Source organism: Pelodiscus sinensis, chromosome 1 (genome assembly GCF_049634645.1).
Source record: "Pelodiscus sinensis isolate JC-2024 chromosome 1, ASM4963464v1, whole genome shotgun sequence".
NCBI classification, from domain to species: domain Eukaryota; kingdom Metazoa; phylum Chordata; order Testudines; family Trionychidae; genus Pelodiscus; species Pelodiscus sinensis.
The window spans coordinates 92,699,291-92,715,525 of NC_134711.1; the positions used below are offsets into that span (position 1 = coordinate 92,699,291).

Below are 16,235 nucleotides of genomic sequence, written 5' to 3' on the forward strand. Positions count from 1 at the left end.
CCTCTGCCCTTCCTCTGCGCCTTCCTCCCTCCCCCTTGGCTTTCCTTGCTGGGTTATTGAATATGCAAGTGTCTCTCTCTGACACCATCTCTGATCCCTTAATCCAGCTGCCCTGGTAATTCCGCAGCCCCAAATCAGCTCAGATCTCTCTGCAGACGTCAGCCTCCTGCCACAAGAGTTGGTTTTTCTTCCCTGCCTCCCCCTGCCCCGCCCCTGCCTCCCGCTGTTTCTGCCCTGTGGGTCTCTGCATTGGAAAAGGGCTGGGCTTTAGCAGCAAAGGTTTTTAGCAATATCCTTAGTGAGCATCCCTAGAAAAAAAAGAGGAGTGAAGACAGGATTCTGAATCTTAAGTAGCTATGATGCATTTTTCTCTTGTTTCTGGCAGCTCCCTCTATCTGTGCCCCCTCTGGAGAATGGGAATGTCTCCTTAGTCGCAGCAGAGGGCACTCCTCCAAGGCTGGGGCTAAGAGACATTAGTGACAGCAGAGGGTGAGGGGGCAGTGTCAGTGGGGATGTCAGCAGAGGGAGCTCCTGCCTGGAGAGTAGGAGATGGGTATGCAGGGCCAGAGAAAGGGGACTGAAAATGACTCCCTGGCAGCAGCAGGGATTATCTCCCAAGAGTGGGGTGTGCTGGCAGCCCCTGAGCAGAGGGGATGCCAGGCTGGAGAAAGGAGGATGTTGCCTTGAGGTCAGTCGGGGGCCCAATTCTCTGGCTCAGGATGAGTCTCAGGGCTTGATGTTGGGGGAGGAAAGGGGGACAGAAATGTTTCCCTGCTACCAGCAGGGGGTGCTCTCCCCACAGTGGGGTAAGGCAACTATTGAGTGTTTCTCCTCACCCTCGGGCAAGTGGCTAGATTCTTTAACCAGCCTGGGCAGGAATTAGTTTGCTCTCCTTCTCTGACAATAGCGCCACAATAGCAGAAATGAAAAAATAATAATAATACAGCACCATGCTGTCCCCTCCACACTGGGGTGCAGCTCTGTGCACCTGTCCCATGCCACGTGCAGGAGCCACCCTCTGCCAGAGGGCTCTTGACAGCCCTCTCCCGCTCTGGGCCAACACGCCCCTCTGCTCTTGCATGGGCATCCGGCACTCACAATTCCCGCTTCTAAACGTCCCTCTCTGAGCCCTGCTTGCGAAGGCCACGTTGTCCCCAACCCTCGCCTGCGTTGAGACGAGGGAATTATTTTCGGAACGAGAGCAGTTATACAACCCATGAATTATTTATTGTTTTGCATCAAGGAAAAAACCCCATTTAGATGGGATTCTTATTTATTTATCATCAGCGGGTGCGCGCCCCCGCGCGTGTGTATTGTGCGATTTCCGTTCTCTGCGCTGGCAGCCGAAGTTTCTTGGGGTTGGGTTGACTTGGGTTGTGTTTTCTTTATGCTTTGGAGTTTTAAGCCGATCATAATAAAGCTACGTCCCTCCCGCTGTTCCCCCCCCCCCCACACACACCAGACTGTGATTCTATTACATAACGAAACCCAAGTACCCTTCTGGCTATCACTGATACAAGATTATGTTGCAAGGGTTCCCTTTGCCAAGGCTTATCAGCGTAGCAGGCAATACCGCCTCCCCCCGTCCACCTGCAACACTCCCTGTTCTGCTTTTCCCTGTCCCCCAGAAACCAACAAACCTAGCCGTCATCTTCCGTATTTCAAAGACCCCCCCGACTGATGTCTCCTCTTGTCTCTTGTGTGTTTCCTTTCCAGATTCCAGCGACAGATGGATCTCTCGCTCGCACGCTCGCTATCTATGTTTTTGTTTTCAAGATGTTTGATCTGAAGTTCTGAAGTGTCTCAGAGGGGACCCAAGAAAGGGGGAGGAGGAGCAATCCAGGGAGCCCAGCGACAGAAGAGGAGTCACCTCATGGTGGTCACGGGGGAAGGTGGGGAGGGTGTGTGGGGGTGTTGTTCCTGAGTCTTGAAGTTTTGTTGGTTAATTTTTGTTTTGCTTTAAAGAGAAGCACAGATTTCTGTCCCTGCCCTTCTGGTCCGGGATTGGGAGCTGCAAGCACGAGTGGATTTTGCTCTCTGCTGCTCTGCAAAGGGAGGGACAAGAAAAATGTTGGTGAGGGCACCGGATAGAACTGAGGCGCCTGTGCCCTCCTATCACTAAGCACCCAAGGAGTGTTGCCTCTTATCTTCTCCCTTTGCTCCTCTCCCTTTGCTCTCCAGAGGCTTGTTTCCTGTTCTTGCCCGTGGGGGGGAGGTGGGGTGCCGCACCCGAACATGCTGCGCCTGGGTTTGTGGGCGGCCGCCCTGATCTGCGTGTTCTCCCCCGGCACGGTGCATGGCGACTGCTGGCTGATCGAGGGGGACAAGGGTTACGTGTGGCTGGCCATCTGCAGCCAGAACCAGCCGCCCTACGAGACCATCCCCCAGCACATCAACAGCACGGTGCACGACCTGCGCCTGAATGAGAACAAGCTCAAGGTGGTGCTGTACTCCTCCCTCAACCGCTTCAGCAACCTCACCGACCTGAACCTGACCAAGAACGAGATCTCCTACATTGAGGACGGGGCCTTCCTGGGGCAGGCCAACCTGCAGGTCCTGCAGTTGGGTTACAACAAGCTCACCAACCTGACGGAGGGCATGCTGCGGGGCATGGCCAGGCTGCAGTTCCTCTTCGTGCAGCACAACCTGATTGAGGTGGTCACACCCACTGCCTTCTCCGAGTGCCCCAGCCTGATCAGCATCGACCTGTCCTCCAACCGGCTCAGCAGGCTGGAGGGGAACACCTTCACCAGCCTGAGCAACCTGATGGTGTGCGAGCTAGCTGGCAACCCCTTCAACTGCGACTGCAGCCTCTACAGTTTCCTCACCTGGCTGGTGGTCTTCAACAATGTCACCAAGAACTACGACCGGCTGCAGTGTGAGACGCCCCGGGAATTTGCTGGCTACCCGCTTCTGATGCCTCGACCGCACCATAACCGCAACGCCATCACCATCTTCCAGTCCATGTGCCGGGGCGGCACCATCCCGTCCCTCTCAAGGATCAATCCCACCCCCTACACACCCGACTCCCAGAGAGACCTGGATGAGAACTCAGGATTCAACCCTGGGGACTTCCTCTCCGTCGAACCTCCGGCTTCTTCCACCACCGACTCCTCATTCAACCCCAGCATCAAGCTGCACCATGTGACCATCAATTCAGCCACCCTTGTGGTGACGATCCCCTCGCCCTTTAGCAAGATGTACGTGCTGGTCCAGTACAACAACAGCTACGTCTCCGATGTTACGACCCTGAAGAATAAGAAGGAATATGTCACCCTGAACAAGCTGAAGGCCCACACGGACTACACCTTCTGTGTGGCCTCCATCCGCAACTCCAAGCGCTACAACCACACCTGCCTGTCTTTTGCCACCAGGAGCAAGGGGAGGGAGGACCCAGTGCCCAATACCTCCACCACCACTCACTACATCATGACCATCTTGGGCTGTCTCTTTGGGATGGTCATCGTCCTGGGAGTGGTGTACTACTGCCTGCGGAAGCGAAGGATGCAGGAAGAGAAGCAGAAGTCCCTCAATGTTAAGAAGACCATCCTAGAGATGCGCTATGGCTCGGATATCGACACCAGCTCCATTGTCCATTCTTCGCAGAAGCTGGGCGAGCCACCCGTCATCCCCGTCTCGCGGATGTCCTCCATCCCTTCCATGATTGGGGAGAAGCTGCCCTCTTCCAAGTCAATTGAGGCTGGGATGGAGACTCCCAAAGTTACCACCAAGGGCAACTACATTGAGGTGAGGACGGGCGGTGGGGATGGACTGGAGCGATCCCAGCGGGATGACGATCTGCGTGAGCTTGACAATGGTCAAGGCTCGGCAGCTGAGATCTCCACCATCGCCAAGGAAGTGGACAAGGTCAACCAGATCATCAACAACTGCATTGACGCCCTCAAGCTGGACACAGCCTCCTTCCTAGGAGGAGGGAGCGGCGTGGATTCAGACATGGGCTACGAGTGCCAGTCCATCCCCGCCGGCTCCTCAGGAGGGCTGGAGCGGCCCGGCTTCCTGTCGCCGTCCTACAAGGAGAGCTCCCACCACCCCTTACAGCGCCAGCTGAGCGCAGATGCGGCTGTGACCAGGAAGACCTGCAGCGTCTCATCCAGTGGCTCCATCAAGAGTGCCAAGGTCTTCAGCCTGGATGTGCCCGACCACCCGCCAATGAGCAAGTCGGATTCCAAGTACATCGAAAAAGGCAGCCCACTCAACAGCCCCCTGGATCGTCTTCCCTTGGTGTCCCCGGGCGCCATCCACCACCTGGAGGTAAAACCTTCCTATCATTGCAGCGAGCACCGACATTCTTTCCCGGCCCTGTACTATGAGGAGAGCGCTGACACCCTGAGCCAGCGGGTGTCATTCCTTAAGCCGCTCTCCCGCTCCAAGCGGGACTCCACGTACTCCCAGCTCTCCCCCAGACACTACTTCTCGGGCTACTCCTCCAGCCCCGAGTACTCCTCTGAGAGCACTCACAAGATCTGGGAGCGCTTCCGGCCTTACAAGAAGCACCACCGGGAGGAGGTTTACATGGCGGCTGGCCATGCCCTGCGGAAGAAAGTCCAGTTTGCCAAGGACGAGGATCTGCACGACATCCTGGATTACTGGAAAGGAGTCTCTGCTCAGCAGAAATTGTGACTCTCTTTAAAAGGAAAGAAAAAAATCCAACAACCACCAACAAAAGAACCACTTGACTGTGATCAAAAACCGAACAGCCCCCTCTTTCCTCAACAAAAACGAACTGAGAACCGTTTCTTAAAAAGTTTACAAAAAAAAAAAAAGAAAGAAAGCAAACAAAAAACAAACTCCTGCAATGAATTGTCTTTCCTGTGTTACGGGGACCACTCTTCCTCCTGCAGCTGATTGGGAGGAGCTACCTGCTTTGACACTGTGGTAATGACGCTGGGGGCTAGCGGGAGGGAAGGATGAAGAAGGGGGATAGGCATGCGAGGGGGGCAGAGAAGGATGCTAACCAGGCCTAGACTAAACCACTAACCATTGCTTTTATGTTCCTGTTGTTATTTTGTTCCAGATTGGGGGGAGGGGAAGTTAAGGTTGGGGGTGGGGCTTCTGTTTGTTCCCTTGAGGGGGCAGCCCCAACCATGCATTCTCATCAAGTGAAAATGGGGGATGTCACGAAGCAGAGAGCCCCTCCTTGGCATTTTGTGGGATCGGGGGTCTTCAAGGCTTCCTCCCACCTCCCCAAGACATGTGGGGCTTGTATAGACTCTAGCATGTAACTGGAGGCTTTCTCTCCTTTTCCTCCCCCATGGACTCCAGTGGGGTTTCCTGAACCTGGGGGTGTGTTTCCTGGCTCATGACCACATCCGCCTCCCTCGTTCACTGAGGAAAGGGGGGTAGGGCGCACAGCACGGGGCTCTTCCCAACCGTGTATTTTGGAAGAGGGGTCACCCGCTTTCTCAGGCCCTGGGAATCTCCCACCCCCACCTTCAGCCAAACAGTCCAGTTGTCTTCCAGGAAATGCTGGGGAGCATGTTCTCTGGCATGGCAGAGTGGGGCTTGCTAATGGCAGGGCGAGGCGGGGGTGAGGAAGAAGGTGGGAGTTCCCGACTGCGCTGAGATCTGAAGGGTTCCCCTCTCACCCCTTCTGTCCCACCCTGTCCCCGAGCCGGGCAGGGGCATGCATCTCCCACTTCTTTCAGTTGTGCTGCAGATTCTGCACCCCCCTGTCCCTTGCATTTTGGGGGGGGGGGCAGGAGGGAGATCAGAGTCTTGAGGAAGGCCTAGGGGAGGAATAACAATCATGGTGCTCCTATGCCTCCTCCCACCCAGCTAGACCAGAGCAGGGACCCCTCTCCTGGGGGGGAGGGGCATTTGTAGAACGGGTGGATGTGACCATTTTCTATTACACTGCAAGTATGAAAGGGCTGGGTCTGGATAGGACCGTGGGTGGGGCCTGTGTTTCCCATGAATGGGGCACATGTGCCTCCCATGGAGAGGAGAGAGCTCCGGGCTTGGAGGAGAGGGGGTAAAATATGGGAGGGAGGTAGAGAGTGGGGAATGGCCAGGGGAAATAGGGCACAGCCCAGGAGATTGGTTCTGATTCTAGGAGGGGGTGATTTCCTGGGCTCTCCCTTTGTGGGCCCTGCCATGGTCGTGGCGTTAGAGTGGGAGGGTTGTTAGCTCCTGGACTGAGCTCTCTCACTGTCCTCTGCAAAGCTCCAACTGGCCTTCTCCTCCCCTATTCAGCTGATCCTCTGGGTGCCACTCACCACGGTGCCCACCCATCTGAGGGAATCCTCAATGGGCCTGCAAACCCCGTGTGCCCAGCCCACTCCCCTCCCAGCATTGCTCCCCTGGACTTGGGCCCTAGCTCCCCACCAACTTGGGCCCTTGCTTCCCCACCCCTGTCTCGGAACACACCAACAAAGCACAATGTTTGGCACCCACCAGATCTGTGGCTCTTTCCTCTGGCCTGCAGGGACGCTGCTTCCTGTGCGACTGGCCACCCCCCTCCCTGATCTTTGACAATCTTTCCCTTTTCTCAGATGGGAGGAGGGCTGAGGCCTCCCCTCCCTTTCCTCTAATGCTGTCTGAACCTGTCATTGCTGGGAGGGGGGAGCACCGTGGCTGGGCCAAGCCTGGGAGGGGCCATTTCCCTCTGAGGAGCTTCTCGGAGCCCAGGAGGATGGTCAGTGGCACTGACAGGGATGCAGGGAGAGGGGCGGTGGAGACAAGAGTTCAGCACATGGGTGTCTCTCCACAGCAGCCATTGGGCACAAGTACCCAGCGTGGATCCTCTTAGAAGGGGCTGGTTAGCATGAACAGATTCTTGTAGGCAGTGTTGTTATAGCTGTGTGGGTCCCGGGCTCTGAGAGAGACAAAGTGGGTGAGGTAATAGCTTTTATTTAGCACTTCTCTCTCACCAAGAGAAGCTGGTCCTGTAAAACTATTACCTCACCCACCTTGTCTGTCAAACAGATTCTCCGCTATCTGTGGGCAACAGCACCATCCGGTGGCTGGTGGGTAAATCCCAGGGGTGTATTCCCTACCGAGATCCTAGGGAAGGGGGTGTAGTGGCAATGGAATGTCCTAAGGAAGGGATCTTGGGGCACGTTCCCTAGGACGGTTTTAAATACCCTAGTGCAACCCAAGTCTCCTGTTGCCTCAGACCCCCCTGCTTGTCAGTGTGCTTCCTGCATCACGAGCTGCTTTGCCATATGTTGATCCCAGCTGTAACGCAGCCCCTCCCTCTCTCCCCAAGATGGAGCAGTGAGGAGAAGGGTGCATGGGGATCGAGGCTTCAGATTGACTCCAGGGGCTCATAAAACAAGGGAGCCAGCAGATGACAAGAAGGAGTTAGATCACGCCGAGTCCCCTCATGGCAGGAAAGGGTGAGAGCCTGCTGGAGAGTGAAGGGGGACCGCGTCCTCTGTATGCCCCATCATCTTTTCCTCTCCTCCCCTCTCAACGGTACTGCCCAGGGCCCAGTAAATCCCATAAGCTGTTCCACATTTGGGGAGTAAGGGGTGGATTGAGGGGTTATACTCTACCAGGATCTCAGCTCCCGTTCTACCCCTAAGGGGAAGAAAGGAGGCAGAGGACTAGGGAGAAGGGGTGGGGGCCTGCCGGTGGTCTCGTGGAAGGAGAAACTCCTGTTGCCTGAGCTGGGGGTGTAGGGAGGTTAGAAGGGGTGAGCAACCCAAGCGCCTTCCTCCATGCAGTGACCCCCAGCCTCGGGACGGGGGGTGGAAGTTTGCACAAGAGGACTGTTCTGAGGGGATGGGAGGGGGAGCAGCCCTCCCCGCCGCTGGCTGGCGAATGGGAACGACAGCCAGTGAAGTACACACGCGCCGTGGCTGAAACGAGCAGATCTAACCTTATCTTTGCATGATGATTTGACTGTATTTTTCTGAGCAAACACCTGTTGTGTATGTGCCAGTTTGTCGAGATTTAACCCTCTCCCTGGTCTCTCCCTCCCCACTCTCACCCTGTTGTGATTTGATCTGAGACATACAATTTCTGGAGGGAGCAGATGCCAAAGAGAACCCAAGCCCGGTGCCCCAGCTGAATAATGCCCTTCAGACTGCTCCTCTCCAGTCCGCGCCTCCTCTCCCCCCTGCAAATTTCCTAGCTACTGGTTAGGGCACTGGCTACGTCCCAGTGGGTGTGATGGGCCTGGCCCTGCAGCCCTTGCTCACTCTTGTGGCCAGTTTAACCCTTCTCCCTCCAGCCCCCACTGTTGTCAGTAGAGCCACTTGCATGTGCAAGGCCTTCTGGGAAGACCCCTGCCATCTGCTCCAGCCTGAACCCACGAGTGAGGCCTGTCTGTGGAGACCTAGAGCCTTGATGTGTGGTGACGGGGTGCCCCAGCTTCGAGGACACCTCTGATGTCTTTGGGCCTGCTCTCTGAAGTCAATGGAGAGACTCCTGCTGACTTGAGTGGGCTTTGGAGAGGAATTTGTCCATTTCCATTCCCCTCAGATAGTTGGCAGGGAGTGTGGTGAGAGGGCTGCTCAGAGACTCCTGCCCTGTCTCCTGGACCTCTGGAGTCCATGAAGCCATGCAGAAGAAAGGGTTTCCTGGGGGTGATTCAGAACCTGAAGCTTATGGCTAGTTTCTGGCTTTGTTTCTGTGCTGGAGCAAACCCAGGATTCATTGCAGGGAGGACAAGAATCACCGTCATTCAACTGGAAGGAGCAGAGCTGGATTCCTGTGCCCCTGGAATGGACTCTGACCCCTAGGTGATTGCTGTTCCCCTTGCAATAGGTGCTAGCTTCCACCCCCACGTGTGCTAGAGTGCTCATTTCTCGCTGCCCCGCGCCCTGTGTCGTACAATTTCTCCTGAGGCAGGTGTGAAATATTCATGAACAACAAATGAAAATTAACGTCAAGAAATCCTGGCTGAGGCGGTGGCCGTGTGTTTGCAATGCTAATCAGTGCCCATGCCCGCCAGAGCCTCTCTGAGGCAGCTCGCAAGGAGAAGGGGCAGCGGGGAGTGGGGGTGGACAGCAGAGAGCATTAGGAGGGAAGAGGTCAGAGAGGAGCGAGGGATGGGATGAGACAGAGAAGAGAGGGGATGGCAGGGGAGGGTGGCAGAGCAGGAGGTGGGGGAGTCAGAGAAATGGAGAGGAGGTGGCAGAGAGAGAAAAGAGCAGAGTTGCTGGAGAGGAGGAAGCTGGTGGGGGCAGCCGAGAAGAGCAGGGAAGAAGCATGCAGTTGCCAGAGCGGGGAGAAGTGGCGTGATGGAGGGGAAGGGGGTGACAGTATAAGGAGGGAGAACAGAGAAGGCAGGGCAATGATTTTGGGAAGAGGTGCCAGCTGGTGAGAGGACGCAGCAGGACTGATGGAGATGAGAGAACAAAGCAGGAAGAAGGGTTGGAGGAACAGCTGGGGGGTCTGAGAGGTGGCAGGGGAGGATGGGAGGATAGCGGAGCAGGACCAATAAGGCTGGCTCTGTCCCCTCTCTGTGGGTACCAAGCCACTTCCTAGTAGTGCTGGGCACAGGCAGCAGCATGACAGAGAGCTGGCACGCAGAGGGGCAAATTCTAAGCGCTTGCCACTGGAAGGCCAGCCCAGTCGAACCATGACTAGGAACATAGGCAGTAGGGACCGAGTGCTAGCACGCGCCTGCTCCGTGGACTCCTTTGTTGACGGAGATCCTCCCGGGGTGACCCCCATCTGGAATCTGCCCAGTGCAGCCCCCACAGCCTCAGCTTGGGATGCAGGGCTGCATAGCTCAGCATGGGGAATGCACAGCAAGTCCTGCTATCCAACATGAGGCTCCTTAGGGTGGCCAACTCGCGCGTGCACAGGAAGCTGCCCATATTTGTAGGACATCCCGCCCTGGCCCGTGGCATCCCACGTATCTGGTAACAGGCTTCTCGCTCTAGCTGAGGAAGGTTTAACATGATCCAATGGCTGGAAGTGGACACTAGACCAGTATTTCTCAACCAGTGGTACGAGTGCCCTTAGGGGTCCTCGAGAGAAGTCTGGGAGGGGATGTCATCACCACTGAAATTTGGAGAAAACTGAATTTTGTTTTAAGTTTCACAGCGCTTTATTCTTTTTGTACTTTTTACACCCAGAAATTCCATCACCCGCGTAGCTACTATTAAATTGTTTAAACAAAACTGTTGCAATGGTAGAAAATATATTTTTTGGTGTCTGAAAACTGTAAGTACTGGGGGTACTTCTAATTTATTTATTTTTTGGAAAAAGGGGTACTTCATCAAAAAAGGTTGAGAAACACTGCACTAGACCAGTTGGGACTGGAAAGAAGCTGTACATTTTTGAGGGGCAATTAACCATTAAGCCAACTTAGCAAGGGCCTTGCTGGATTCTCTGTCAGTGGCTGATCTGCAGCAGGAATTAATTGGGGGAAGTTCTGTGGCCTGTGGTAGAAGGAGAGCAGGCTAGGTGATCAGAGGGGGCCCTTCTGGCTTGGGACTCTGCTTCTGTTAGGCATTGGGCTCTGCGGGGTTGGACTGGAGAATGCTGCCCTCTTCCCTTCTCCTCCCAGCAGGTTTCTGGCATTTTATCCTGGGAGGGAAGAGTAGAGGCTTGACACACTGAAGTGGCCTTGTGGCACTGGCCTGTCCCTTGCCCCCACCAGATCACCTGCCTTCACATAGCCAGAGGCTGTCTCTCTACTGCTCCCCTCTGCCCCACAGGGGGGAAAGGGGAAGCTCTGTGCTGCTACTCCTGACCCTCTCCGGGTGGGATGCCTCCCTCTCCTTTCTCTGGAAGGGATGAATTTCCCCTTGTCCTCTGCTCCCTCCTTCCTCCCATCAGGCCACACCATGGTAGGGACGCCTGGCCTTTGCCACCATGCCCCCACCCCACATGAGGCCTTGCTCTCAGTGAGCCCTATTCTGGAGATCCCAGGTTGTGAGAGGTGGGGGTCAATCCAGCCCTCTCCCTCCCCAATGGCTCCACATTCAGAGCACTAGAGGGGCAGAGAGCCAGTAGTTCCCTCTCCAGTGCCTGTCCCATGCACTCCTTGAATGTAATGCAGATCCGGAGGCAGCTGCCCGGATTGGTTCCTCGCCAGCCACTCCTGTCCCTTCTCCTGTAACGACCCCGTGACCTTGGTTCTGTATGGACACATTGGTTTTTATTTTTATCCCCTTCCCTCCTTGTTTTAAACTGAATGGCACGAAATCGTTTTTCCTCAACTCGGAGATTCCTGTATGGAGAAAATCAATTTCTATATTTGCAATAAATTTCTTATTAAAAAAAAAAGCAAACAAAAAACAAACAAAACAAAACGAGAAAGGCTGCGTCTGAGTCTGTTTGTCTCTTGCCTCTCTTGGCCTCCCCCCGCAGCCCACCAGGGAGGGCTCCCTGGGGCAGGATGGAGTTGGGAAGGGGTACGTCCTGGGGTGGGGATGTGAGCAGAGGACACTGCTGAGAAAGTTGAGATGGGGGTAAGGGGAGCAGAGCAAGATGAATGGCTGAATTCTCAGCCGTGCTCATCACCAGCAGATTCCATGGAGAACAAAGGGCTGCATCTCTGCTGTTGCCCCTACCTGCCCCGTGCAGTCACTGCCTCGTTCTCCAAGTCAACCCCATTTCCCTCCCTATGTCTTGTTGGCACCATCCTATCTCCCAGAAGCTTGGTACTTTCTAGTTCACTCCCCACTTATTTGCCCCACCCCCTGCAACTTTGCACCCTTGCTTTCCTTGCAGGCTCCCTCCTGCTGTGTTTCCAGGACCAATTTCTCCAAGGTCTGTGTGTTCTCCAGGGCTTCTCATACGATTCTTATGCATGTAGATCTGATTGCACACATCTAATGGCAGCTTTTGAGCTGCCTCCCCTTCCTATCTATGCCAGCAAAAGCAAACACACGAGCCCTCAGGTGCAGAGTTTACAATTTGCGGTGTGGCAGGAAGATGGCCCAAACACACTTTCTGCTTCTCCAGATCTCAGGACAGATGGGGACCGACCCCAACCCAACCTAACACAGACCGCCTTGGGGGTGCTCTAAGTTATGCCGTTTGCAGCACGCTACTACACTAACGGTGTTATGGGCTGTTCTCCAACCCCTTGCTCCCCAGATATGTTCCTTTCCTGTCCTAATACAGCCCTGCAGGGAGAGGAGTACTATGACTACACCAGCTGCGACTCATTCTGGGTTCCGCTGGCTGCTTTGCTGAGAATTCAGCTCACTATATTCCTCTGAACAGGTCCAATCTCCCATGTCCGGCACCCTCAGGGCCTGAATGGCCCCGAAGCACAGAATTTGCTGGACAAGGGGAGGTCAAGGCTCCCTACCTGGGTGTAGGACTCTGCTGTCCGCTGGGGCTGTGCTCTGTGATGCCTGCCCTGCTGTGTCCATCCCCACGCAGCACCAGCCCCAGACAGGGTCCACCCTGCTGCCTACAGACCTGGTTGGGGCTGTGCCCCACACAGTGCCAGCCCGGCTTGTGTGCCCAGCTGCTGGTCCCACTGACTCCAGCCCTGGCTGAGGCTGCGCTCCCCCACTGCGCCAGCCTCAATGGAGGCTTTTCCCCACTGCCTCCATCCCCAGGTGGGGCTGCGCTCCTGGTCGTCAGCCCTGGCCAAGGCTGTGCTCCCCACCGTGCAGCCTCACTGGGGTTACGCTCCCCACAGCCTGCCCAGCTTGGGCTGTGCTTCTGAACCTGGCCCGCTGAGGCTCTCTGGTCCTGCCGGACCATGGATGTTGCCAGACCAGAGAGTTCCGGATTTTAGAGGTTCAACCTGTACATGTTGCAATACGCAGGCTAGGCCTGGGACGACTGATTGGGCGTGGGAGGGACTGGGAGGACGTAGGTGGGCCTTGATGTAATGGAGGCCTAAGCTATCGCCAGTGCCCTGGATTCTGCCTCACTCTGGAGCTGGGGAGAGTCATGGCTGTTAAACTATGCCACTGAGGGGGTTTCATGCATTAAATACAGCCGTTAACAAGCCAGTCAGTACAGTACCCCCACGCCATTTATTTTGAGATGAGATTTGATTTCATTCATGCGAGTGGCCCCACATTTCAGCGGTGGATCCTCCACAGTTTGGGTATGCGTGTCCCGGGGAGGCCGGCCCTGTAAGGTGGGATGAGGCTGAGCCCCACCTGTGTTGCCACCCACTCTCCTCCCCAGGTGGGGAACATGAAGGGGCATCAGGTGCCCCAGGCAGGCCTGCAAAACGGGCAGCCCTGGGCACAGTCCTGGCTCAAGCTGTGGGCAAAGCTAGTGGTGCTGCCAGGAGCAAATAGGCTCCCGTAGGAGATCCTGGACTCGCAGGAGAAAACTCTTTTCCTGTTGCTCTGTCTTGTGAACTGGCCTCCAAGCCTATTGGAAATGGGGAGGGGGGCAGGCTTGACCCCCACCCCAGCCTATGGGGAGCCTCCAGGCCATGGTGGCAGGTAGGCAGAATGCAGTGTGGCCATCTCTCGGTGTTTTTTACTTCCCACCCATGACAGGGCCTGGGCAGGGGTTGTGACCAGGCTGGGATGGTAAGGGAAGCTCCAGCCCCTTGGGGAACGTGAGCTCTCTGCCTGCCGGCTGGGACTGAACAATGGATGGGAACTGATGCAGGCAGATCCTTGTGGCTCTTCCCTGCCCCTCAGCACCCCAATGCTCTCAAGGAAAAAGGGAGGGCAAAGCAGGAAGAGTATGAGTTCTGCAGCTCAGGGGGGCTGGGATCTGTTCCTCCTCCCAGAGACTTTCCCCACTTTCTTCTCTCCCTGCAGCCTCCAGCCAGGAAAGGGGTCAAGGGTCCCTGGATTTGCCCCTTTGCCTGGTAGTGGGGATGGGACCCTGCTGCAGGCCTGGGAAAGGAGGGTGAAAAATTTCAGGAGAAGCAGAGGTGCGGCTGCAGCGCAGGAGTTAGTGAGGACAGAACTTGGGGCAGAGGGAGACTGAGGGGGTGATGAATGGTGCTGAAACTAGGGAGGTGGGGCAGAATTAATTGCTAGGCTGAGCAGATAGGGGGTGAGAGCTCCTGCAGCGAGGGCTGAAATCCCATTACCTGGTGCACTAAGGATGGGTAGGGACCAGGGACATCACAGATGGAAAAGAAAGAAACCTCACAACTTACTCTCTTTCAAAACCCCTTGTGGTTTTGGGGGATCCAGCTTCCTGACTTTGGGTCTCTTGAGGAGGGTGATAACCACTGCGCCCCAGCGGAGACAAGGCAGAGGAAGCGCTGTTGAGAATGTTTTGAGTTTGGTTTGTCTGAACAGACTCTGTTGCCAGTGCAAGTGGAGCTAGAGGAGAGTAGCTGGTAACAGCGTAAGGGCTTAAAAAGTTGGATCCTGGAAAAAGAGTCTTGTTTCTGAATGCCTTAGGCTGTGGGTTGAAGGAGCGCTGAAGAGAGGAAACTGAGGCAGAGGTGCTGCAGGCCCACCCCAGGCTGTGAGGCTGTGTTCTAAAGGCAATGACTCTGTTACAAGGGAGACAGTATGAACAGCATGGTAAAAGATGTTGGGTGGAGCTAGAGGTTTTGGTAACTGAGTAGGGGGTAGTCCTAGCTTGTGTCACCCTGAAAAGTGGTGGATTGAGTGTGAGGTTGTAGGATGAGCACATAACATTTAGCAGAAGCACTTGGATAAACAGTGCTCAGTGGCTCCTGTCCAGTTTTGGGGTGGGTATCTGAGTTGGGTTGTCACTGCTAGTGTTTCAGGCTGTCTGCAGACTCAGGAAGACAGTGCTGCATCGGCTTGCGCTTTTTGTGTTTTCAAGGTTGCTTTCTCATCCACAAAGGTTAGAAACTTGCTGTACCCCAGAGATCAGGCCTGTGCTGGTTTTGCAAGGGGTGGAATCAGTGGTAGGTTGCAGGGTTGCAGATCACACAGTGCCCTTGGCTGGAATGCAGTAAGCAATGCACTGGCGTGTGTGTATTGTCGCTGTCCACTGGATGCAATGCATTCAGGCCTGGCAGGGTGACCACATAAGTCTGGCATCTAAATCCCTAGAGATGGGTCCTATTTGATGTTAAGTTGCAGAATCTTCTTTGTATATCACCACTTCACTGAAATACCACACACGGCCACTTATCTGTTCCACCTCCATGCTAGGAGAGCAGCAGCTACCCGGGTCAGCTCTGGATCATTCATTGGGCAGGTTGGAAACTGTTTTTGGTGTCCCCCTGCATATGGCTGAGTAAAAAATAACCCACTTCACTCCCAGATTTGGTGCCCTTGGAAGCTGGCCGTGGGGCCGGCCACCTTGACTGCACGCCCCTGAGGCTGGTCCTGCCAAGCACCCTCAGCGGGTTGTTTCTAGAGGCCTACAGGAAATGGATGAGTATTTCAGCTCCTCAAGAACTAGCAGCCATCTCATCACCGGCCAGTAACTCAGTCCGGGTCAGCAGGTACGGAAGCCAAAGTGGAAACTGGCCAAGAAGACCCAACTCCCCGCTGAAGGCTGAGTGGTATCAGTGAAGCAGACGTTTGCCCCGCTGTTGTCCATGCTATGCTAGCTCCAGGGGTAGAAAGAAGGCTGCCAGGAAGTATATATCACAGTCAGGTGGGGATCTTTCACTAATACTAAGCACCCCCTAATTAAAATATAAGGGGCTTCAAAGGGGAGGGGAGATTTCAGATCCAGGGCTCTGGTGTGGGAAGAGGAAAAGCCCTGCTTCCTTGCCCCCTAGAAGGGATTAGACGTGTACTTGGAAAGCAAATGCATTTTTTTTCTTCTCCCGTGTTGTAATATCTTGGTTCCTGTCCTATCCACTCCAGCTCATCTGAGGAAGTGGGTTTTACCCATGAAAGATCATGAAGTCCGAGAAAGAGCACCCTTCCTCCAACTTCCTTTCCTCCTTGCACAATGAGGGTTACAGGAGTCGGAGTAAGAAGTCCTCCAGCTCGACGTTATTTTGACATTATGGCAAAATAACTGCTGGTAGTGTAGACGCGGACCACGCTATTTCAGAATAATGGCAGTTATGTTGAAATAACACTGCTGTGTAGATGTACCCTAAGGTGCCACAGGGCTACAGGTTGAACCTCCCTGGTCTGGCACTCTCAGGACTGCAATGGTCCTGAACAAGGGAATTTGTGGGACCAGGGAAGGTCAGGCATCTGGGCTCTCCTGGGGCTCGCCTCCTGGCTGCTGCCCTGGGAGAACCTGGAGGCCTGACCTCCTCTGGCTCACCTGCCTGGCTCTGCTCCCGGTGTTCCCTGTCCTCGCATGCATGGCAGCAGCTGTTCCCGAGGTTCCCTGGCCCCCTCCCCCATGTGGCGGCAGCTGCTCCTGGGGCTCTCTCTCCCCGGGTCACTGACCCTGCAGGCTGCTGCCAATTAGACCAA

The 16,235-nt window shown here is 55.2% G+C and overlaps 1 protein-coding gene across 2 annotated transcripts in view; it reads left to right on the forward strand.

Annotated features, from left to right (window-relative positions):
* Nucleotides 1-11,529, forward strand: part of ELFN2 (extracellular leucine rich repeat and fibronectin type III domain containing 2) — a 73,721-nt gene extending 62,192 nt beyond the window's left edge. For both annotated transcript variants that reach the window (XM_075937482.1, XM_075937489.1), the window contains exon 3: nt 1,717-11,529. In XM_075937482.1, the coding sequence (XP_075793597.1) occupies nt 2,236-4,641 (2,406 nt within the window). In that variant the 5' untranslated portion in view covers nt 1,717-2,235 and the 3' untranslated portion in view covers nt 4,642-11,529. The remainder of the gene's footprint in view (nt 1-1,716) is intronic.
* The last annotated feature ends 4,706 nt before the right edge of the window (nt 11,530-16,235 follow it).